Source organism: Puma concolor, chromosome A1 (genome assembly GCF_028749965.1).
Source record: "Puma concolor isolate L17-30 chromosome A1, mPumCon1.1.hap2, whole genome shotgun sequence".
In the NCBI taxonomy this organism is placed as follows: domain Eukaryota; kingdom Metazoa; phylum Chordata; class Mammalia; order Carnivora; family Felidae; genus Puma; species Puma concolor.
This window is the reverse complement of record NC_141667.1, coordinates 231903023-231929122: the sequence shown is the minus strand read 5'-3', so window position 1 is coordinate 231929122 and position 26100 is coordinate 231903023. Positions and strand designations below refer to the sequence as shown.

At 42.5% G+C, this 26100-nt stretch overlaps 1 protein-coding gene across 1 annotated transcript in view; it reads left to right on the top strand.

Annotated features, from left to right (window-relative positions):
- The window catches only part of B3GLCT (beta 3-glucosyltransferase), a 121403-nt gene extending 95526 nt beyond the window's left edge, over window positions 1-25877 (top strand). The window contains exons 14-16 of the mRNA XM_086717633.1: window positions 2838-2957; window positions 11472-11676; window positions 23728-25877. Of these exons, the coding sequence (XP_086573759.1) occupies window positions 2838-2957; window positions 11472-11676; window positions 23728-23895 (493 nt within the window). The 3' untranslated portion in view covers window positions 23896-25877. The remainder of the gene's footprint in view (window positions 1-2837; window positions 2958-11471; window positions 11677-23727) is intronic.
- The last annotated feature ends 223 nt before the right edge of the window (window positions 25878-26100 follow it).

Sequence of the window (26100 nt, the reverse complement as noted above, 5' to 3'; positions counted from 1 at the left end):
TCCTTTGTAACCACTGTTTTGGAAGTCTTGTATATAGTCTTAGCATCTCATTCTCCATTTTATAACAAGGTCAGTTAGGTCCATTCAGTTAAACAGTGGTCTCTTTTCAGGAGGTGGTCCTGCCAATGTGATTTCAAAGTCAGGTTTGTAGAGTGCAAGCAGTCAGGTAGTAAGTGAGCCATAAATGCACGGAAGCCAGAAGAATTCGGGATCTAGCCCCTGGTTTATAGGTAAATAAACATTCAACCAGAAATAGAATCTAACGCCCATAAAAGTGTGTTACTGAAATATTTTTTTCTAAAATCACCCTCATTTCTATCAAAGGTAGTCAAATTAAGACTAAGTTGTTTGTAAAACAAGTCCACTTTTAACAAACTTGGCCTAAATGTTTACATGCGTGCAACAAGAATGATGATGGGCCATTTGGGTTCTTTTAAGTCTGCTTTTCTGGAACTTCTCATAGGGAATTTCAGTTTGAGCCTTTTACAGCCTTTGGAGGCCAGAAGCCAAGTCAAATACTTGCCATCAGACCCACCTGCAATACCTTTAATTTGAATTAAGTCCTCTCTTCTTGAGGTCCCCAAGTGACCTTCCTGACTTGCACGGTAGGACTCTCAGGAACCTGTAAGCAAGGTAGCAGGCCATTTTTTTCCAAGGAATTTCCTTGGCTCTATAAAGTCAACCTTAGTTCCTTAGGGCTGTTTGGCCATATTTGAGTCTATACGTGTCTCTTTCCAATGTGACATTCCAAAGCCTTGGTAATCAAGGTTTCCAATGGTGTCCTGTTATAAGAACATATTGTTATTGAACTTATGCAAATAACTGTAATTGATTTCCCATTTTATTGTTACCACGAGCCCCAGCCAAGCCCTTCTGGATGTGAAGTTACATCCAATTCACCACTAACACCTGGCATTAATACCCCCGATGCCTAGTTATTTCACTACCATTTTTGCCTTTATTTCTCCCCCCCCCCAAATTTTGAGGCATTTCCATAGATAAATGTGCATTTAGCCAGTGAATATTAGAGCTAGCACAGTCTGATGGTTAGTGAAAGACAAATAGTTAATAATGGGGCCCCCAGTTGTCTACTGTTGCATGCACTAGAGGGAAACGCTGGCCTAACCCTTAGTTTCCAGGAATAGTCTGTGTCCACCCCGAAATTTTTCCATTAGCAGAGGGGCACTGGGCAACACACCCAGCTTTTTTAGCCTGCCTTCAAGGAAGTAAACTGCTCTCCATCAGGCGATGCCTTCTGGAGGCTCAGCAAGACCAACTTGGGTTGTTTGTCTATATTTTCTCTCGGGGTCCCAGATAATATTCGGTATTGCTACCATTGTTTACAAATCTTGATAGGCCCCCTTTCTGCCATTTTCTCATCAGTGGGATCGTTTTTCCCTCTTTTTTAATCTATTTCCCTCATAAGGGAGTCTCTGAATCTCACTTAAGTCTGCAGCCATAGTAGCTACCGTAGCAATGGGCCATTTAGCCACAGGGGCAAGAACAACCTCTAAAGTCCCATACCACGCTCCTGGGGCTGAGATACGGTCATTCATACAAGAGGAAAGTCATGCTTCATTTGGGCCACCGAAATGCTGCGTGTAAATGGCACACTTCATCCCTAGTTCTTCCACAGAGGTCTGCTGCAACAGAAGGGAGGGCACAGCCTCCTTGTTAGGCCAGGGTTTCTTAATGCTAGCATTTATCCAATCAGATTAGCCAACTGCCTGCAGTTCTTGACCACGCCTGCCGTATATAATCTTTCATCACCAGGCAGGTTCAGCCGTGGCTGAGGCCACGTTTTCATCTCGAATCCATTCAGCATAATACCATCTCCTCCATAGTCCTAAGACCCAAGCTACCACCCCTTCTTGGCCCTTTTGCTTCACCACCATCTCAGACCCGTGTTGGTTAGGGCGTTTCTGTACTCACACGCTGGTCTGAAACGCTCACAAGACCTGGCCGAATCGCCTGGCTAGCAAGCTTGGGATTTCCCCCAAGGGACCACAGGCTTTCCCCGCGTGGACTGTGGGCTTCTCCTGGCTTCGCCTCCTTTACCCCTCCCTGGCTTGTTTCATTTTCAGTCTCCTGTCCGCTACGCCAAGTGTTAGAAGCTGGAGGAGGGTCAGTAATGTATCCTCCAGACTGAGAAGGCACTTTAATGCTGAAAAAGGAAGCAAGCCACTCCAAGCTGTTTACGGTTTTATTCAGGGAAACTTACGGATGGTCAGCCTATCAGCCAGGACAGTAATATGCAGCTATTCTCTGCCACTCTCCAGGTTTTATGGAGCTAGGGGCCTGGGGGTGCCCTCACAGGGTAGCTATCTAAAGTGGCACCACCTGGGCAGAGGCTCTCTGCTATTATCTAAAGTGGCGCATTCAGTGCGCCAGAGGCGAGGACAAGATGGAGGGCCAAGATGGAGTCAGTGTTGTCAGTGCTCCTACGCCAAGCACATCTGAAGAGATGTGACGGTTCACGCTCACTGGGAAACAGGACTGGTAGACGTGAGCTAAACAGTACACTGGCCACCTCAACTTCTTTAACCTGCCACCCTACCCACCCCATGGAGGCAGCCATGTTCTTGCAGGGGCTTATTAAAACCGGGGAGTAAGCCCCTTGTTTTTTAGTTTCTCTTCTGTTTCCAGGGATCTACAGTGTCCATTTTTTTCTTCTTTTTAAGTGAATTTCTTCCGTAAATCACTTGAATTTCATCTCTAAGCGATTTCCGTACAGTAGTATATAACGTGACTGGTGGGATGTGAGAATCGTCAACTTTTTAGCGTGGAAACCCATTTGAGTTAAGTAATTATTGCTTATGTTCTCTTTGGAATCTTAGCATCTCCAGGCTCCAGCACTTGCTTAGCTGTTACGACTCCAGCGAACCGCTGTTTCTGGGAGAGCGTTACGGCTACGGCCTGGGCACTGGAGGCTACAGCTACGTCACGGGAGGAGGAGGGTAACTATGAACAGAGCTTTCTGCAGATGCTCTCAGCACTCACTTCTGTTTCTGTGATCCAGGGCTGGGCGTGTGGCAGCGGGACCAATCCTGATACATAAGTGCTCTGTAAATGGTAGCTGTGACTGTAATAGGAAAGTAAACATGAAATTTCCTAAATATGAGAACGGTTCACCACAAAGAATGTTTTACCCCTTGGAGAAATATAAATGGATGTCGAGGGACTTGGTAGAAATTTCCCTAGAGGAATGATTGCCTCTAGGTAGACAATTAGCTTTGCTTGTTTTAATGAGAAAGAAATTTGGATATAGATTTTATTCCAGAAAACAAGTCACTAGACTTTTAAATGATCTATTGCTAATAAATCACATTTAGGAAAAGAGTAGTATAGAATATCACTTAAGCAGTTAAGTGATATTTGTGTCAGATTTATAGATTTTAAATGACAGTGAAAAATTAACATTTTTCATGTTTATTTATTTTTTGAGAGAGAGAATGAGAGAGAGCAAGCCGGGGAGGGACAGGGACAGGGAGAGAGAAATCCCAAGGCACTGACGTGGGGCTCGAATTCACAAACTGTGACATCATGACCTGAGCCGAAACCAAGAGTCGGATGCTCAACTGACTGAGCCACCCAGGTGCCCCCAAAGTCAGTGTTTTTATTTTTTTTATTTTTTTTTTAATTTTTTTTTTTTAACGTTTATTTATTTTTGAGACAGAGAGAGACAGAGCATGAATGGGGGAGGGGCAGAGAGAGAGGGAGACACAGAATCGGAAACAGGCTCCAGGCTCTGAGCCATCAGCCCAGAGCCCGACGCGGGGCTCGAACTCACGGACTGCGAGATTGTGACCCGGGCTGAAGTCGGACGCTTAACCGACTGAGCCACCCAGGTGCCCCCAAAGTCAGTGTTTTTAAATGAAGCATCTGCCTATGCCGGATCTCTTATAGGGGACGATTCTGATTTGATTTATATGGCTACGTCACTTGAGCAGTTAGTCTATTATTTCCACAGTTTTTGCTATTGATTGATTTCGGGAGGATCTGAACTCGTTATGAAATACAGTGATTTAAATTCATTCGACAGGTATTTGTTGAATGTCCACTATGTGCTTGGCAACATTCTTGGCACTGGTTTATAAAGCTCTGAGAGTCACGAGCATAAGGGGCGGCAGCTTGGGTATTAGGACTGTGCAATACTGGAGGAGATGGTATTATGTTGAATGGATTCAAGATGGAAAAAATGGCCCCAGCCACTGCTCAACCTGCCTTGTGATAAAGACTATCTACTGGGCCTGGGCAGGAGTACTGATCTTTGTTGGGCAGTGGCATGCTTCCACCTGAGGTCATTAGCAACAGGAGATGGGGGTCCAGGTAGGCCTTGGAAAAGACGCCAAAGGGTAAAGGCCAACGACTATTGACTTCTTAATTAAAAAAGAAAAAAAGGCTCAAGCTATTTGCAGCTTTAGAGTAATGCATTTAGTTTTCTGGGTGAGGTGGTGAAGCCAATGAAGAATCAGGGTATGGTATCCCTTGAGTCGGAACTTTCTGCCTTTGAACGGGGTCTTATTATTTGCATATGGGTTTCTATATTTTGTGGCACATATGGGCTAACATACTTTTAACACAGAAGTGATGGCCAAGAACACTATTTGGTTTCCTTCTTTGCCTGTTGGATTTCACTGTTATCTCTGAGACTGGCCCTTGAAGCCTGAAATGGCACTTGACCTCACCTAGCCAGTGTGGCCTTTCGTTGCTCCAGCTGGTTGCTCATTCACTCCACAAGCCTGGTGGGCATAGGCACTGGGGATGCAAACGGAAGCCACAGTTCCTTCCCTACAGGAGCTCACAGGGCAGTGCCAGACTGGCATCTACACCGCATGGGTGTCACCTCTCCCCTTCCCAGGCCCATGGCGGGCACTGTCACCACCAAGACGGCACTGTTAACTCTTACGTGTTCAGCTTCTACCTTCTTACTGTGGACTTCCTACCACCTCCAGTTTTGCTATCTTAAAACTCCTTCCTGCCACCGCACCCTCCCTCTTCTCCCCTTCAAGTCATCGTAAGAACCCGGGACTCACGATCTCTGTTCTCCAGCTCCCACTTCCATGTGACCGCCACGCTTGGCTTCCCACCTCAACTGTCTTGCCGAGGTTTCCGGCAGCATCCACGTAGCCAGATCCAGGGGCGGACTCCCGATCTTCCTCTTGTTTGACCTCTTAGCCGACTTTGACAAAGGTGACTGCTTACTCCTTGAAATGCTCCTTTCTCCTGCTTTCCAGAACAGTGTCCTGTCGTTGTGTATTCCTGCCTTTCTGATCATTCCTTCTCAGTTCCTTCTTCCTGTTCCTGTGTTCTCCAGGCCTCTTTTCTGGTGTCCTCTTCTCACTCTGTATTCTCCTTGGTGATCTTATCCACCCCCGTGGCTGTGCTGAAAACACCCGAAGCTCTATCCCCAGCCTGCAACTCTCCCCAGACCTCCCGATTCCTACATCCACCCACTGGAGGCCCTGTCCACTGGCGTGATTCCCAGGACATGAGACCCAGCGCTGCCATCCTGACCTTGCCTCTGACCCTGGCCCCTGCTTTAGTGTCTTCCCAGTGGTGTTCCCTCAGGGAAGACGTGGCATGCGTGAGTTCCTGCCCCAGAGACCTCTGAGTCTGCTTTGTCCTTTCTCTTCCTCGTTCCCCAGGACTTTGCAGCCGACCCGGTTACCAAGTCGTGTCAGTTCTGTCTCCTAAATATCCCTTCTGTCTCCACCTCCTCAGTTCTGATCTAGGTCACACCATCTCTCACGTGCGTGCTCCTGCCATGGCTCCCCATCTCCTCCACTCCTTGCTGTCGACCACCCTGGAGCCACAGAGACCTTTCTACAACCACACCTGCTCCTGGTGCCCTCCTGCTCAGAGGCCTTCACGCGCTTCTCTGGCTTTTATTCTTCCCCAAGAGCGCGAGCCCTTCCCTACCTTTGGCATCTAAGACTAGGAGACGGTCGTTCGGATTCCGACAGGAGTCAGGCTGGTCTGGGATTAGGCCTCGTTTTAATCACCTTCAGTCTTCCGGGTCCACAGCCTCCGTGGGTGCTGCTGAGGCCACTGACTTGGGGCTAATGTCTCTAGCTGGTCTTTTCTCCCCGCCTCCTGCCCCCCAGCTTGCCACCTGTCTGGGAAGGATTCCTCTCTCTAGAAATGAGTTCATCTGCGCTTCATACCCCCCATCTCTGCAACAATGCCATAAGTTATTGTGATTTTAATTTTATTTGGATTTTTTTTTCATTACCATGAGAATGAAAGCCTTTGCGCTCCTTTATAACCTCCTGTGACCTTTAGGATAAAGTCGGAATTCCTGGTCAAGACCTGGCCTCTCATGATCTTGGCAGATGCTGTTTTACTGTTCTAGGCTTCTTCACCTGCACTGTCATCTTAAAGAATTCCTGGACTTATTTCAAGTCCTCAGAGGCCTTTTTTCTTTCCTCTTCCCCCAGACTGGCGTCTGCTGGTCTCCACACAGCACTGTTTCCCCTCCCCAGCTTTCTGTCTTTGTCACCCGGCTCATCCTTCTCATTTCTTTGGACATGATATAGCTATAATTTATTCCTGGAAGCCTTTGGCCTAGTCTGGCCTCTCAAATCTGGGTTTGATGCCTTTCAAATGTACTTTCATAGCATATTATGCAACCCATTATCATTTAATTGCCTATTTACCTTTCTGTTTTCCACCTAAATGATGAATTATTTGAAGGCAGCACCTGTGTCTCATTTCTCATTATATCTTTACTTCCTAGCAGAGGGACTCATTTTTTACAAGGTACAGTGAATAAATGAGTAAACAAATGCATGAACACTGAGCCTTGATCTTTATATAACTAACGACTGGTATGATACTCTGTTTCTAATGGTACTTTTACAAAGATACAGAAGCATTCATCACAAGACTGTCTCGTATCAACCTGTGAAAAAAGCTGCAGACAGAATGTTAAATGATTTCTCAGTAGACTTTCTGATGATCGAGCTTAAGAACCAACATGATTTTTCTTTTTTTTTTTTTAAAAAATTTTTTTTTTTCAACGTTTATTTTTATTTTTGGGACAGAGAGAGACAGAGCATGAACGGGGGAGGGGCAGAGAGAGAGGGAGACACAGAATCGGAAACAGGCTCCAGGCTCTGAGCCATCAGCCCAGAGCCTGACGCGGGGCTCGAACTCACGGACCGCGAGATCGTGACCTGGCTGAAGTCGGACGCTTAACCGACTGCGCCACCCAGGCGCCCCTACATGATTTTTCTTAAATAGCAAGTCAGGATCAGTTAAGGGCTTGAAACACCAATGAATGGATCATAGTCGTCATTTAAAAACAGTGTACTATAAAATGGAATAGAATAAAATTGAAATATCATAGTCTATCACACGTGGTAAGGGCAGGTATCGTCTTGTGAAATTTTGTTTTTCGTTTTGTGCACACACGACACATATACATGGTTGTAGTGTGAAAAGCGTTTCTTGTTTTCTCACTGGTTTACAGTCAGTTAAGTCTGTGGAAACCCTTGCCTTCAACTGTCTCTGTTAAGCCCCACAAAGCAGAGCTGAATCAGGAGTGTGGACTCCAGTGATTGGTGTGGAGGTATTGTGTGTTTGCAAAATGAGACCTTTGCCCTCTTTGAATCCAAGTGTCTGGTTTTCACTTTGTTGCTTACTCCTTGAACATTCAGGTATCTGGAGACAGTTTATTCAATAACCAACCATTTTCTTTTCTGAAATACCTACCTCTGTTTGGGTAGGAAGCTGTGATCAGGATGTCACCATTCTCTTTGGCAGCCATACTGGAAAGGGGCTGAGGGCCAGTGTTACCCTGAGATAGCCCTGACCCGTCCGTCTGCTAGAAGAGCAGGAGGGGCGGGCACGTTTCTGATGCACTTTATCTTCTGTATGTGCTCTTGATTTGCGCGCACGGCCTTCTGCAAGCCCTTGCCTCCCATTTCAGTTTTCCTTATGCTTAGAATTAGTATGCTCTATATGAAAAGAAATCACATCTCTTTAATATTTAAAAGTTGGAGGATAGGGGCGCCTGGGTGGCGCAGTCGGTTAAGCGTCCGACTTCAGCCAGGTCACGATCTCGCGGTCCGTGAGTTCGAGCCCCGCGTCGGGCTCTGGGCTGATGGCTCAGAGCCTGGAGCCTGTTTCCGATTCTGTGTCTCCCTCTCTCTCTGCCCCTCCCCCGTTCATGCTCTGTCTCTCTCTGTCCCAAAAATAAATAAACGTTGAAAAAAAAAAAAATTAAAAAAAAAAAAAAAAGTTGGAGGATAGAGCAGATATACCATGATATGTTTGGTAGTTTTCCATTTTGGGGGGCAACTTCTTTTTGAAATAACCCATCAGCATGCTAATAAACAAGTGTAATTAAGGACTCATGTGTACTTAGTTTATGTGGCTAATTAACATAAGACTGTTCTGTGTGAGTAGGGAAAAATAGAAAAAAAAAATACTAATACAGATTTTTCAGAGAGTAGGCCAGGAGAAAAGAGTGGGCTTCCCTTTGCTTTCTCGTGCTACTAGATGCTGGCAAAAGAAAAAAATAAAGTGTTTTGACTTAAATTGGGTTTAAGATAAACACGATTATAGCTAGGATTGGGATACAAGTACAGTTGGCTTTTAAACAACATGGATTTGAATTGGGCATGTTCACTTGTATGTGATTTTTTTCCCCAATACAGTACAGTGCTATAAATGTATTTTCTCTTCCTTATGATTTTGTTTTCTTAATGTTTTATTTATTTTTGAGACAGAGAGAGACCAAGCACGAGCAGGGGAGGGGCACAGAGAAAGAGGGAGACACAGAATCTGAAGCAGGCTCCAGGCTCTGAGCTGTCAGCACAGAGCCCGACGTGGGGCTCGAACTCACGAACCGTGAGATCGTGACCTGAGCCGAAGTCAGAGGCCCAACCGACTGAGCCACCCAGGCACCCTGTTATGATTTTCTTAATGACATTTTCTTTTTCATAGCTTACTTTGTTGTAAGAAAACAACGTATAATACATATAACATACACTGTGTTTATTGTTCATGTTATCAGGAAGGCTTCTGGTCAACACTAGGCTATTAGTAGGTAACTTTTGGGGGGAGTCAAAAGTTATCATCAGAGTTTAACCTGGACATGGGACTGGCCCCCAAACACTGCATTGTTCAAAGTCAAGTGCAGTTTACTTAGGAAATTCCCTTTGACATAGCATCAGATACATGTTTTAAGGGAAGTGTTTGTTTATAGCTGATGCATGTTCCCTCACATAGACCCTTTTCCTGGGGTCAGGTAGGTGAGCGGGAGATTGACTCAGCATGTAGATGCTACCCCAGTCACTGGGGGGCACTGGACTCTGAGAGAAAGAGGACTTCTGGTGAGTTTTTATATGTACAGTTTTCCTTTTGGTACAGTTCACAAGAACTGTGTTTCTTCTTCTTTTTGTTTCTTAAGTTTATTTATTTTGAGAGAAAGAGAGCAGGGGAGGGGCAGAAAGGGAGGGAACTAGAGAGAATCCCAAGCAGGCTCTGCACTGTCAGCACAGAGCCCCATGTGGGGCTCTGACTCACAAACTTGTGCGATCGTGACCCGAGCTGAAATCAAGAGTCTGACGCTTACCTGACTGAGCCCCAGAACTGCGTTTCTTCTTCTTTTTAAATGTTTAATCATTTTTGAGAGGGAGAGACAGAGCATGAGCAGGGGAGGGGCAGAGAGAGAGAGAGAGAGAGAGAGACAGACACAGAATCCAAAGCAGGTTCCAGGCTCTGTAGCTGTCAGCACAGAGCCTGACGCGGGGCTCAGACTCACAAACCATGAGATCATGACCTGAGCCCTAGTTGGACATTTAACCGACTGAGCCCCACAGGCGCCCCCAGAACTGTTTCTTCTAGTTGTGTAGTCCGATTTCCTTGTATCATCTTCATTAAAGAGCTGCTTTTTCCTCTTGTCTGGTCTTGTCTCATCGTGCCTTCTGGCCTCTTCGCCGGGGCAGAGAGAATGTCCTGTGTGCCGTTGCATTGCCAGCACATGGTCACTGGTGTTAAGCTACATTGGACTGAGCCCAGCTGAGTTTCGCATCAGGGATTGTATTCAAGGTCTTTGTCCTGTTTTCCTTCCTACTAGACTGGTCCACAGAGCTCCCTCCTCCCTGGGAAAAAGGTCTTTGTAAAGGCAGCTTCGTTCCCACTTGTTTGACGCGTCCGATTTTGCTGAATGCTTAACTGTGTGCGACGCCCTGTATTTGGGCTCTGGGAATATATGGATAAGTTTGAGACAGTTTTGCCTTCAAGGAAGTCATTGCCTATTGGGAATGAATTTGTGAACCATATTAGCCCCTTCAGCCCTATCAGCTATTGGATTATTCATCATATGAGAAGATTCATTACTACTGTAGGACCAGGTGGTCCTACATTTGGGGACCAATCTATATTTTAAAAAGAGGAGGATTTATTGCAGGAACTTGTTACAGATGTGCTGGAAAGGGCTGGAAAGGGCTGGAGGGAGAAAACAGAGCAAGTGGCCTTACCTAGAGCTTGGTAACTACAGAAAGCTGCTACTGCCCCAAAGGCTAGAAGAACAAAGCAAAGGCTAGAAGAACAAAGCAAAGGCCGTGTTCTGGAGCCTGTTCTTGAGGGGTGCTGTGGCCGGTCCTGCTGTTGGGTCACGACACTACATCTGAGCCAGTCCTGGGCCTGGCCCCCCGCTGTTGCTGTGGGACCACAATCACCACTCTGCTGCCCTGGGCCTGCTCTGCTGGAGCCTGTATGTAGCTGCCCACCAACACCTGCGTCTGTCACAGGGCTGGCCGGAGCCAGAAGCAGATGCCCCCGGCTCCCCCACACCCCCTTAGGATTGTGCCCCTCATTGTCAGGTTGGAGCCGGGTCTTAGATGGCAAGGGAAACTGGAAAATGTTGTTTTACAGTTTCTAGCCTTACGCGACATCTGAGGAGGGCACAGAAAGGCAGGACTGGGCATGAGTTCCACTGGAAAGCACCCAACGTACCAGGTCAAGTAGCATCCTAGCACTATTTGGGGCAAATCTCTCTCTCTCTCTCTCTCTCTCTCTCTCTCTTTGTTCTTTCTCTTTCTCAAAATCACCTTAAGGACGCTTCTGCAGACTTGGAATCACTTGGACAATGCGTGGTTGTTCCAGGTAGATTTGATATTATTGTCAGTCAGCACCTGTACGAGTAAGGTGCTTGGGCCCATCTACTTGCTGGGAATGTTGGTGGATTTTGTTACTGATCTCACTGAGAGTGTTCCAACTAAAGAACTACTCTAATTTCCAATGGCATATTAAGAAAAAACCATTGTATAGTGTTCGTTTTCAAGAAATCTATGAAGACATACAGTTGCCTATTAGATAGGTAAACACCTCTTCAAAGTAAAATTTCCTTTTGTAGAAAGCACCAAACATTTCCCCCCGAACAACTATTAGATATAAAACACTGCTGAGGTCTGTGTCTTTTTAAGAGTGTGGCCTCTCAACTATATTTCTTTATTTAGATTAACGGTCTCCAGGAGCTGCTCTAACCCCTTTCTCTGTCTGCTCTGGCTTCCCACTAGAATGGTCTTCAGCAGAGAAGCAATCAGGAGACTTCTCGCCAGTAAGTGTCGCTGCTACAGCAATGATGCCCCCGATGATATGGTCCTGGGAATGTGCTTTAGTGGGTTGGGAATCCCTGTGACACACAGCCCTCTCTTCCATCAGGTGAGAACAACATTTTTATTTCTACCTCAGAGGGAGAGAGGGGGATTTTCTTCTCACTTAAGGATCCTACTTTATTCCCTTCCTATATTCTTTTGGAGACAGTCTTAAGAACTGTGGATGGGCTCTGGATCTCTTTGTCCAGAGGGCTGATGCTGTTCCATCTACAGCAGGAAAATGGAAAACAGAAAGCTCTGGAAAACAGACTGGTGTTTGACCAGTGTCCTTGAATATAGAACGAGGGAAAAGCTACTCTTTTTCCCCCCTCTGTTTTTGAGTTAAAACATTGGTGGCATTTAAAATTATTAAATGCTATCTAGAAATACGCACGAACGACCTAATATTTCTGCTGTGTGTATGCCACCAAGTGAATGTAAATCTGTCCTGTCCTCAGGTTTTACGCTGTCCACCGGCTGCTTTTTTATTGGGCTTTCTCGTTTCATTGCTATTAAGCTGAGTGGCTAAACTCTGTTACACTTCAGCATAGTATCTCAATAAGCATATATACTGGGGGTATATATTTTTGTTGTCTGCGACAATGTTTGCCAAGGATAGTTGGTGCTATAGTGGCTTCACCATACTGCAATTTGGGTTGGGAGAAGGGAATCTGCATTATGTTTGGTAGTTTTTTTGTTTTTTGGTTTTTGTTTTTTTCAGGAATCAGGTCAGTGAATGTTCTGATGGTGTAATAACACAAATGTTGTCATGTTTAGTAACCAGTAGCAAATGCTATCATACCAATTTAGAAAATTGAACATGACAGAAATAGCACTATAGGAAATAACTTGAACAAGGCAAAGAAAATGTTTGCATTATCAAGAAAGGCAGAATCTATTTTGGCATCCTTGAGGACCCCAACGGAGAATAGAAGTAGACCTTTCGTAATAAGAAATGTATGAGAAATCTCTTTCTTGGTACCAGTCTTCTCCATCTTTTAAAACCTTGAGAGCCCTTACCCATTTTAAGCCTATGTATTGTGTTATGGGGTGACTTAGAGAAGCAAATTATTTTCTCTTGCTCTTTCTCTCACCCTGTGTCATAGTGTTTCACTTCTAGAAAAGGAAGGGTAATTAAAACTGTTGGTTTAAGGGGAATAATTTGTCACCGTTAATAGGACAGTCTTGGGTTTTTATAGCACCAAGGGAAGAATATGCTAGTAAAGAAAATGATAAAGAGAAAAGAAAGAAGGAAAATAATCCTTAAGCAAAAAATCCTTTGAAGATAATTAAAAATAAAAAAAAATTGTCATTTCCCAGACTTTAGGACTCTTGATTTCTCTAATCCACATAATAAATGGTAAATCTTTCCAAAATTGTAAAATATGCTTAAAGCCTATCCTCCCCAACAGATACCACTATATCTTCTAATTCTTAAGCCTCTTTTAGAGAGTTTGCTATGATTTGGAAATTATTTCACGTTTATAATGCTTGAATACTGATCCAAACAGTGCATTGGTTCATACTGAGAAACACATATGAGGCACAGAGATAAAAACCTAAGATTCCTGATGAGTTAGAGATAGAGTGGGCTTTAGGAAAATAGTCTCAGAGACAAAGTAGCCTGGGCCACTCTCCTTCTCTTTTTAGTCAGTTTATTGTGAAATCATAGGCTTAGAAGGGGGCTTCAAGGAATATGTAGTATGCCCTTTTATTAAAAACAAAGGGTCTAGAGCATATGGTTTTCTGTTCTTCTAAAATTCTATGCCACCAATGGGTATGGCAGCATGCAGTGGCCAGCCAGTGAAACCTCTGCACAAAATTGTCAAAACACTCATTTCAGGACTCTGGAAATCGAACAAACAAAAGCAGTGGGAAGCACTCATTCCTGAAAAATTGTGATGGTTTCAGTAAGACCAACGGAATATGAGGCCTTCTGAGGCCTTTCTGCCTGAGGACCCCTCAGCCTCCACCTCCCCATGCACCCCACCTTGGTTGGAGAGAGCAAGAACAGTTTGACCAGTATGGGCCTAGCTGGAAAAAAAAACAGCAGCTTTGCTGTCAGAGGGGGTGGACTTGGTTTGGGGAGGGAGAGATATTAAAGGTTAGAGCAAAATCAACAGAAAAACAGCAGAAAAAAATTAGTTATGTTGGAAAGATCGGCTGATTTGGTAAACCTTTAGCTAGGTTGCCCAAGAGAAAAAGAAGACAGAGATTACCAAAAGGAATTAAAGAGGGGACATCATTACAAGCCCTACCAAAATTGTGCCAACAAGTTAGACAATTTGAGTGAAAGGGGAGAAATTTCTAGAATCACACTCATTAGCCAAACTGGCTTAAAAAGAAACAGAGAAAGTATTGGAACGTACATACATTGATGGAATTAAAGGAGTGAGAATACTTTCTGATTCATTTTATGAGGCCAATATTAACCTAGTATGTCAAAGATGCATATTGTTATCCTTCGAGCAAGCACTTAGAAGATCATTCCAAAAATAAACAAAGGGATTAAGATGGTATATCACAAAAAGAAACGGCAAGCCAATATTACTCTGGAGCACAGATAGAAAAATCCTTAACAAAATATTAGCAAACTGAATCCGGCAATATATAAATGGGATTATATGCCATGGCCCGGTGGGATTTACCACAGGAATGCAAGCTTGTTTTACCATCCAAAATCAATTATTTTTACATACCATATGAATATAATAATGAATAAAAGCCACATGATCCTCTGATTCGACACCGAAAAATATTTGACAAAATCTAACACCCCTTCATGATTAAATACATTGCAATCCAAGCCTATCTCAAAAAAACAAGAAAAATCCCGAATACAAAATCTAACAGCACACCTAAAGGAAATAGAAGTAGAACAGCAAAGACATCCCAAACCCAGCAGAAGAAGAGAAATAATAAAGATCAGAGCAGAAATAAACAATATAGAATCTAAAAAAACTATAGAGCAGATCAATGAAACCAAGAGTTGGTTTTTTGAAAAAATAAACAAAACTGATAAACCTCTAGCCAGGCTTCTCAAAAAGAAAAAGGAGATGACCCAAATAGATAAAATCATGAATGAAAATGGAATTATTACAATGAATCCCTCATAAATACAAGCAATTATTAGGGAATACTATGAAAAACTATATGTCAAGAAACTGGACAACCTGGAAGAAATGGACAAATTCCTAAGCACCCACACACTTCCAAACCTCAGACAGGAAGAAATAGAAAATTTGAACAGACCCATACCCAGCGAAGAAATTGAATCGGTTATCAAAAATCTCCCAACAAATAAGAGTCCAGGACCAGATGGCTTCCCTGGGGAATTCTACCAGACATTTAAAGCAGAGATAATACCTATCCTTCTCAAGCTGTTCCAAAAAATAGAAAGGGAAGGAAAACTTCCAGACTCATTCTATGAAGCCAGCATTACTTTGATTCCCAAACCATACAGAGACCCAGCAAAGAAAGAGAACTACAGGCCAATATCCCTGATGAATATGGATGCAAAAATTCTCAACAAGATACTAGCAAATCGAATTCAACAGCATGTAAAAAGAATTATTCACCATGATCAAGTGGGATTCATTCCTGGGCTGCAGGGCTGGTTCAATATTCATAAATCGATCAATGTGATACATCACATTAATAAAAGAAAAAATAACGACCATATGATCCTGTCAATCGATGCCGAAAAAGCATTTGACAAAATTCAGCATCCTTTCTTAAGAAAAACCCTCGAGAAAGTCGGGATAGAAGGAATGTACTTAAACATCATAAAAGCCATTTATGAAAAGCCCACAGCTAATATCATCCTCAATGGGGAAAAACTGAGAGCTTTCCCCCTGAGGTCAGGAACACTACAGGGGTGTCCACTCTCACTGCTGTTGTTTAACATAGTGTTGGAAGTGCCAGCATCAGCAATCAGACAACAAAAGGCAATCAAAGGCATCCAAATTGGCAAAGATGAAGTCAAGCTTTCACTTTTTGCAGATGACATGATATGATACATGGAAAACCCGATAGACTCCACCAAAAGTCTGCTAGAACTGATACATGAATTCAGCAAAGTCACAGGATACAAAATTAATGTACACAAATCAGCTGCATTCTTATACACTAAGAATGAAGCAACAGAAAGACAAATAAAGAAACTGATCCCATTCACAATTGCACCAAGAATCATGAAATACCTAGGAATAAACCTAACCAAAGATGTACAAAATCTGAGATGCTGGGAACTATAGGAAACTTACAAAGGAAACTGAAGAAGATACAAAGAAATGGAAAAACATTCCATGCTCATGGATTGGAAGAATAAATATTGTTAAAATGTCAATAATACCCAAAGCAATCTACACATTCAATGCAATCCCAATCAAAATTGCAGCAGCATTCTTCTCGAAGCTAGAACAAGCAATCCTAAAATTTGTATGGAACCACAAAAGACCCCAAATAGCCAAAGTAATATTGAAGAAGAAGACCAAAGCAGGAGGCATCACAATCCCAGACTGTAGCCTCTACTACAAAGCTGTAATCGTCAAGACAGAATGGTATTGGCACAAAAAACAGACACATAGACCAATGGAATAGAATAGAGACTCCAGAACTGGACCCACAAAAGTATGGCCAACTAGTCTTTGACAAAGCAGGAAAGAATATCCAATGGAAAAAAGACAGTCTCCTTAACAAATGTTGCTGAGAGAACTGGACAGCAACATGCAGAAGAATAAAACTAGACCACTTTCTTACACCATTCACAAAAATAAACTCAAAATGGATGAAGGACCTTAATGTGAGACAGGAAACCATCAAAACCCTAGAGGAGAAAGCAGGAAAAAACCTCTCTGACCTCAGCCGCAGCAATTTCTTACTTGACACATCTCCAAGGGCAAGGGAATTAAAAGCAAAAATGAACTATTGGGACCTCATGAAGATAAAAATCCTCCCCACTGCAAAGGAAACAATCAACAAAACTAAAAGGCAACCAACGGAATGGGAAAAGATATTTGCAGATGACATATCGGACAAAGGGCTAGTATCCAAAATCTATAAAGAACTCACCAAAATCCACACCCAAAAAACAAATAATCCAGTGAAGAAATGGGAAGAAGACATGAATAGACACTTTTCCAAAGAAGACATCCAGATGGCCAACAGGCACATGAAAAGATGCTCAACGTCACTCCTCATCAGGGAAATACAAATCAAAACCACACAGATATCACCTCACGCCAGTCAGAGCGGCCAAAATGAACAAATCAGGAGACTATAGATGCTGGAGAGGATGTGGACAGGAACCCTTTTGCACTGTTGGTGGGAATGCAAATTGGTGCAGCCACTCTGGAAAACAGTGTGGAGGTTCCTCAAAAAATTAAAAATAGATCTACCCTATGACCCAATAATAACACTGCTAGGAATTGACCCAAGGGATACAGGAGTGCTGATGCATAGGGGCACTTGTACCCCAATGTTTATAGCGGCACTCTCAACAATAGCCAAATTATGGAAAGAGCCTAAATGTCCATCAACTGACGAATGGATAAAGAAATTGTGGTTTATATACACAATGGAATACTACTTGGCAATGAGAAGAATGAAATCTGGCCATTTGCAGTAACGTGGATGGAACTGGAGAGTGTTATGCTAAGTGAAATAAGTCATACAGAGAAAGACAGATACCGTATGTTTTCACTCTTATGTGGATCCTGAGAAACTTAACAGAAGACCATGGCGGAGGGGAAAGGGGAAAAAAAGTTAGAGAGGGAGGGAGGCAAACCAGAAGAGACTCTTAAAAACTGAGAATAGACTGAGGGTTGATGGGGGGGTGGGAGGGAGGGGAAAGTGGGTGTAGGGCATTGAGGAGGGCACCTGTTGGGATGAGCACTGGGTGTTGTATGAAAACCAATTTGATAATAAATTTCATATTAAAAAAATAGAAAAGTGAAAAACAAATAGAAGAGAAAGCCTCTCTCAACAAAATAGAAGAGAAAACCTCAATCTGATAAAGTGAATCTATAACATACCAAAACTGGGAACAAGGCAGGGATGTCTGTCTCACCGCTCTTATTCAGCACTATACTCAGAGGTTCTAACCAGTGCAATAAGGTGCAAAATATACATGTAAGGATACAAATTGGAAGGGAGGAAGTAAAACTGTCTGTATCCATAGACCATATGATCTTGTATGTGGAAAATCCTCCCTATCCACCTGTCCACCAAAGGTGGCGGTGGAGGGCGGAGGCGGGTCCAAACTTCTAGAACCAATAGATGAGTTTAGCAACGTTGCAGGCTACGAGGCCAATGTACAAAAGCAATTGTACCGTTTTGGCAACAAAAAATCCAAAAATGAAGAAAACAATGTCATTCACAATAACATCCAAATGAATAAAAATACTCAGGCATAAACCTTTGAGGAAGTTACATTGTATACTGTACAACAAAATTCTGAGAAAAATTAAGATCTAGTTAAGTGAAGAGACAGAGACCATATTTATGGATTGGAAGACTCAATACCACTATGATGGCAATTTACTCTGCTGATGTTTTAATACTTAAAATAGATTTTATTATTTCACCTTACTTAAAATTAACTTATTCTGAATGCCTAAATGAAGCGTTCTGGATCAGAGAGAGATTTTTAGATTAAACAAGTCACAGTATGGGGCGACTGGGTGGCTCAGTCGGTTAAGTGTCCGACTCCGACTCAGGTCACGATCTCGCGGTCCATGAGTTCGAGCCCCGCGTGGGGCTCTGGGCTGACAGCTCAGAGCCTGGAGCCTGCTTCCCATTCTGTGTCTCCCTCTCTCTCTGCCCCTCCCCCGTTCATGCTCTGTCTCTCTCTGTCTCAAAAATAAATAAACGTTAAAAAAAAATTTAAAAAAAATAAACAAGTCACAGTAAATAAGAGCCTATCTTGTGCCCACCCCCACCCCACCTCCACTGCCTCTTCGACCTAGTTTTACCTCCAGGGCACTGCGTTAAGGGCCAGCTCAGTTGTCCCACAGGAGTGGCCCGATACCCCACGGGCAAGTGACAAAGAAAAATTGTTTTCTCTGCTTCTAAAGAGGAACCCTTCCTTTACGTCAGCATTTTGGTGTGCAAATACCTCATTCGTCCTTGAAATGTAATGTATCCCGGAGTGAAAGTGTACAGGTTTTCCTGGCATTTCGGGGCTTACCCTCTAGACCTAGTTCAGGGATATAACCGTTGGCCTTCTCAAGAGATAAGGGAAGTTTTGGGGTGCCTGGGTGGCTCAGTCGGTTGAGCTTCCGACTTCCACTCAGGTCATGATCTCACAGTTTGTGGGTTTGAGCCCCGCGTCGGGCTCTGTGCTGACAGCTCGGAGCCTGGAGCCCATTTCGGATTCTGTGTCTCCTATCTCTCTCTGCCCCTCCCCTGTTCATGCTCTGTCTCTGTCTCAAAAATAAAAAATAAACAGTAAAAAAAATTAAAAAAAAGATAAGGGAAGTTTTACTTTCCTTTGGGATCAGAGCAATTGACTAGACAAATGGACTGTGAGATGTTTCTTGGGGGTTAATAAGGGTTTTTTTACAGGAGCACAGAAATTCAGGGAAATTTTATTGCCCCACATTTCCCAAATTCATCTATAAATTCAGTGTGATCCATATCAAAATCATAGCAGTCTTCTTTTGTAAAAAATTGACAAGCTGATCCTAAAATGTGTATGCAAATACAGAACAATTCTTGAGATCAAAATTGGAGAATTTACCCTTCAACGATTTCATAACTCACTATAAAGCTATGATAACACAAGGTGCAAGTAGTATAAATATTTTATATATAATTATATATAATATATATATAAATATCAATGAAATATATATATGTATATATATATATAAAATATATCAAAGAACAGGATAGAGATTCTAGAAATAAACCCTCTCATTTATGGTAAACTAATTTTTCACAAAGATGCCAAGGCACTTCAGTGGGGACGTGGAACCAGTCGTGCTGGACCAATTACATATTTCCACCCACGAAAAATGAACTTGGAACTTTCCCTCATACCTCACGCAAAAATTAACTCAAAATGTACCATAGTACAAAATATAAGCTAAAACTGTAAACTGCTGGGAAAAAACGTAGGGGTAATTCTTTGTGACCCTAATTTAGGCGAGGATATATGGCATCGAAAGCATGCTCCACAGAAGGAAAAATTCATAAATTGGACTTTATGAAACTTAAAAAAAAAACCTTTGCTCTTTAAAAGATATCATGAAGAGAAAGAAAAAAATCATAACTGAGAGAAATGTTTCTAAATTACGTATCTGGTAAAGGACTTGAATCCAGAATTATATAATCATCTTTCGCAAGTCAACAAGAAAATAAACTGCTGAGTTTAAGATGGGCCAGTGATTGAACAGACATTTCACTAACGAAGATACATGAATGGCTAATAAGCACGTGGAAAGATGCTCAACCTTGTTAGTCATGAGGGAAATGCAGACTAAAATCACATCGCCTAGAATGGCCCTAAGCCGAACGACAGACTCTTCCCGGTGTTGGTGGGGCTGTGGAAAAGCTGGACCTCTACTGGGAATATAAAATACACTCATTTTGGAAACCTTTTGGTGGTCTTTAAAAAGTTAAACATATATGTGGTAGACAATTTTTGACATAGTCTCACTGGTCCCCTCCTGCTGGCATTCATACGCCGTGTATTCCCCTCTCTGGCGTGTGGGCCCATTGGGTATGGAAAAGGTGATGGGGGGTCTCTTCTGTAATTCAGTTACAAGGGATTGTGACCTCCAACTTTCTTGTAGACTCTCCCTACTTCCTTCTTGGCTTGCAAGTTTTGTTGAAGCAAGCTGCAGGGGGCTGGGCGTGGCAGTGAGGCCCTCAGGTCACTGGTCCAGAAGGAACTGAACGTTACTAGTAACCCCAGAGTGAGCTTGGAAGTGGATCTTCTCCTAGTCGAGGCTTCCGATGAGATCGTAGAGCCTGGGCTGACATCCTGATTACAATCTTGTGACAGACCGTGAAGCAGAGGTCCCAGCTAAGCTGTGCCCAGACTCCTGACCCTTGAAAGCTGTGTGATAATCACTGTGTGTTGTTTGTGTGGTATATCCACGCAATGTAATATTGCTCACAATAAAAGTAACGACCTATGATACATGCAGCAGTGCTAAGTGAAGGAAGCCAGCCACAAAACATTCGTGGTATATGATTCCACTGATAAGAAATTTCTAGAAAAGGCAGTACTATAAAGAAAAAGCAGATCAGTGGTTTCTTGCGGCTGCCAGTAGGGGTGAGGATTGACTTAAAATGAATGCCAGGGAATTTGGGAGAATGATTGTAGCCTTCTAAAACTGGATTTGTGGTTGCCTAAATATGGACGTTTACTAAAAATTTTCAAGCTACTGTTACTGTGCGTGAATTGTATGATACGTAAATCATATGTCAATATAGCCATAAAAATGTGTTTGAAGAAATACAATTTTAATCTCCATTTATTGGTGTTCAGTGTGCTCTAATATTTACAGATTAAATTTTGATTTCACCCCAAGTTTGTCCTTCTCATGCAGTTTAAGCCATCTCTCTCCCTGTGCACAGCTAGCTTCCCATCATGCTCCACGTCTGTTCTTAAGGCCTCCTCCCACACTCCTGGCCCTGACTGTGTGGTACTTCCTTTTGGCATTTTGAGCAACGAGATGTGATTCTCAGAGTCCATCTAGACTTCTTGGTGTTACAGATGCCTCTTTTCACTTTTCTAGTTTTGTTTTGTTGTTTTTCATAACTGCATTTTCCAGAAATGATTAGCCCATTCTAATAACTTTGTAAGCCAGCACTTCACTCGTATCCATGGCCCCTAAGATACAAATGCAATCACTTCTGAAATCTGCATGAATACAGGGAAAGATATTATGGATTAATTTTTTTCCTATGAGATGCATTTGTGTCTCTAACAGTTCATTTTTAAATGTGAAAAACGAGCCAAGAGTTGTTTCCACTGTTTTTCTTTCTTTCTTCTGGGACCATCAACAACTGTGGAGTTATCTGAGAGTTGAACTGAGAGTATGTTTTTCCTGAGTTTTCTTCCACGCCAGTAAACTCTCAGAAGGCCTTGCAAGTAAACATCATATATGAATCCCCTCAGCTAATATTCAAAACTTTCTCACCTCTGTTAGACTTTATTCCAGTATGTATATTTGTCTTTGTTTTCCCTCTTCCTTTAAAATTTCCTTCTTAGATTTTTAACCCCATGAGCACTTAGAATTTTTAAAGCACAATAAATGGCTGGTATCGAAGTTCTCCCCCTACATTATTTTGGTTTTTTTTAACGTTTATTTATTTTTGAGACAGAGAGAGACAGAGCATGAACGGGGGAGGGGCAGATAGAGAGGAGACACAGAATCGGAAACAGGCTCCAGGCTCTGAGTCATCAGCCCAGAGCCCGACACGGGGCTCGAACTCACGGACCGCGAGATCGTGACCTGAGCTGAAGTCAGACGCTCAACCGACTTAGCCACCCAGGCGCCCCTCCCCCTTCACATTATTTTGAAGGCTTCTTTGCAGATACTATTGTTTGAACCCTCATGTGAGTGGAATATTTGTGCCATTCCTGGATAAAGCCTCCCAAGGAGGCCAGGGCAGTAAAGGCACTGTTGATGTGCCCAGCCTGTGGCACAACGGAATGAGGACCAGCCGCACTGCCCTGGGAGGACGCTGGACTAGGATCTGAGCCGGGGACCTGCTCTCACCCCCGTTCCATTCCTGGCTTGTCAAGTTACCCTAAGAAAGTTACAATCTCTGTGAGCTCTGTTTTCTCATCTATAAATTGGTGACAAATCCCTGATCATCTCACAAGGTTGTCTCAAGGGTTGAATGAGTGAGATAAAATTTAATGAGGGTATTCTGTAAACCATTTAAGAGAGTTTATTTAAGTATTCATATCAGGCATTTTAAACAGAATATAATAAAATTTTAGCCTAGAGAAGACTTGTTTTTAAAATGTATCTTAGGAGCACCTCTAGGTGGCTTAGTTGGTTGAGTATCTGACTTTGGCTCAGGTCATGATCTCACAGTCCGTGAGCTGGAGCCCAGCATGAGACTCTCTGCTGTCAGTGCAGAGCCTGCTTCAGATCCTCTGCCCGCCCCCCGCACCCCCGCAGCCTCTACCCCACCCCTCTTGCTGTGCTCTCTCAAAAATAAAAAAGTGAAACATTTTAAAAGTGTATCCTATCTGGGTTTAATAAAGCCAAGACTGTTTCAGTATTGATAACCCAGTGAGTGACTGTATAACACAGATGGGCGATATAAATCTGTAAACAAGCCTTGAGAGCAGGTGGATACTTTGTTTAGAGTAAACGAAATAGTATCTGGTTTCAGTTTCCCTCCATAGCTGCTAGGTTACTTCAACCTCAGTCATTCTAGGCTATGTCTGATTCTGCTTAAACATCATTTTGTCAAGTTCTAGAGGATATTTTAACGATGACAAGGCACAAAGTTTTTTTGGCTCTCTTGCAAACTGTTTCCAGTTATTCAATGTGTCTCTTCACATTTCTGCAGTCAGACGAGACATCTAGATAGGAAGAGAGCATTGAGATACTTTATCCTTCTCCCTGATTCCCTGATGAGCTCCACATTTTCCTACTCTGAGAGACTTACGCCTAATTACACATCAGGTCAGTGGACAGGCCAGGGGAACCCTGAGAACTCTTCACCCTGTCCTACCACACACACACACACACACACACACACACACCACATATGGCCAGAATTTCTTTCGAGAGGCCTGGGAAATAGTTTTTCTGCCTTTTTTTGCACGTTATAATAGTGACTCAAATGACTTACCAAGGAAAGCTTTTTATATTTATCATGGTTGAGGGATCTCCTAGAGGTCTGTGGAACACAGAAGCAAAAAGTGGTGCATTTGGAATATTTAAGTAATCGGAGATACAAAAGCAGGGAGCCTGGAGTCAGAGGGAGGGTGGTGGAAAAGATTTTCTTGCTTGCTTTTAGATTCTCATAGCCAATATCAAATATTGAAGAAAAGCAGTCACTTCATGAATTCAAATGCTATTCTGAAGCAAAATTGTTTTCGGTGCTAAGAGAGCATAAACCTCTGTTCCTCTTCTCGCAGGCCCGGCCCGTGGATTATCCTAGGGACTACCTTTCTCACCAAATTCCCATATCTTTTCATAAACACTGGAACATCGATCCGGTAAAGGTATATTTCACGTGGTTGGCACCCGGTGAGGAAGACAAAGCCAGGCAGGAGACACAGAAAGGCTTTAAGGAAGAGTTATAAAGCGTGCTGGCCTATGAGCACAGTTTGGTTACGAGACCGGAGTGGAGGCTGGCGTCGTCCTGCGAGCTCTGACCACATTGCTTCCATGTGCCACATGGCATTGGGAGACTCTGACTTTAGGTGGAAATTATGTATATGGTATTTTTTGAAGGGGGGGGGGGAAGAAACAGAGTCGTAGGGGAAACAGATTTTTTTTTTTCTGGGAAAAATCACTTGCTTTTTGCATTATGCGGTTATTGTAATATACAGTGATTACTGTGTATTTTTCAAGCTGTGATACAGCAGCTTTATTACTGTCACAGAAAAATAAATGGTACCAGAAGTCTCCTTCCTGTTTTCTCTCTTCATTATAAAGTGTCAGATGGGCATGAGACTGGTAAGACATGACTGTGTGTGTGTATATATATATATATACACACACACACACCCACTCTACAGTGTGTGTGTGTATATATATATATATATATATATATAGAATATATATATTCTAGTGTATATATATATATATATATATATATAGAAGAGGCAACATCCGTTGACATGGGTATTACCATGATGTGAACTTTTTAACCATATTATTAATGATGAAAATTATTTTCTGGTTATTCAGTAGGAATAATGCTGTATTAAATATTCATCAAACATCATAAGTCGAGATACGAAGTCCCCCGTAGTCTATAATCAGGGTTGTTATGTTTTATCTGTTTTTCTGTTGGTGCCTCATAAAAAGAGAATAAGAAGTCTTCTGCTAGAGCTTTCTATTTCTTTCTTTAGAGGTTCATCTCTGTTCTATTTCTCCCCGAAGCCCTATCTTTATGACCTACTTGTAACACAAAAGTGTGCTGGATTCCGCCAGAAAATAGTGTTCTCCATATTTAAAAACAATGTTGTCGGGCTTTATTCAAGTCTGTGAGTTCTGTGGAAGTCTCAGGAAGTGAATTAAATTAATTTGTACCTGATGTTTTACTCTTATTTTTCTTTGAATGTTACTTAACGACTCTCTCCTGGCTCATAATAGACCCCCCAATGTACCGTGAAACCCTAGTGGAAAGGCAGCATGGTGATTTAGTAATTTCCCTGGGTTCTTACAAAATGAGATTTGAATATAGTATTTTGAAACAGCTCTAGTTTTCAAATCATATCTTTAGTATCTAGTAATTTAACACATTCATTATTAATTTGTAAAAAGTACTCTGTATGTTAACATTTTAATTATGTAATTCAGTTTTTTTTAAGGGCATTTGCATAAAATTTGATTTTGATATGTCTTAAACTAATTTCGGTCTAGTAAAATACTTTCCTCTTTTTTAAAAAAAAAAAATTGCTATTCATTAACTTTGCTTGTAAGGCTTTTTATGGCCAAGCACAGGGTTTTAAAGCCATACCACTAAAAGTACCCATGTGTGTTTTTTAACAATACATTTTCTTGTAGCTTAGCTTGGACTCATTTCCAAAATGATGCAATAGTATTTTTTGCTGGTTTCCAAATTAGCAAAAACCAGAACTGGTGTGTTTTCGGTGGTGACCGAATGCATTAGATTCATTTTTGTGAAAGTGGATGTGGTGGACTGGATTGGGGACGAGCGGATGTTTGAGAAGCACCCCAAGGGTCTATAGATCCTGTCAGACTGGTGGTGACATCAGCATCGTTGTCAGAGCTGGGATGGCTGTCCTTGCTATCGTCACAGTCACCTTCCTGTTATCTGTGATCAGTACCCCCTGGGGAGCCTGGCTGCCTGACCCAGTGGAAAAGAGGCTTTGGTTCTTCCTGCTCTGGCCTCCCAATTGTCATACTCCCAATATGGCACATTCATTTGACAGGATTGAACAGGCGTCTGTACATGAAGATCCACGTCAAGCTTTCAGTGCCTTCTACTGATGCCAGAGTACCTCCTCTGGTACTTGTTGGTGTTTCATTGATTGTGTTTACTTTTTGGAACTATGTCAGCCTAACCACAAATAAAAGATGTTTGCCTCAGTTACTCATTTCTCCAGTGTATCCATTAGTCTGACCTAAAGTGGGAGGGGTAAGGGGAGAAAGAATTAATGAAGCCCGGGGAAAAAGTTGGTGGCTCAGAAAACACAGCTCTCAGGGAGCAAAGTTAATAAAAAGCTATCCTTGTAAGAGAAAGCCATCAGATATTGAAGATCTATTTATACAAAGTCTATGAAACCATTTTCTATCTTCTATAACAAATGGAGATG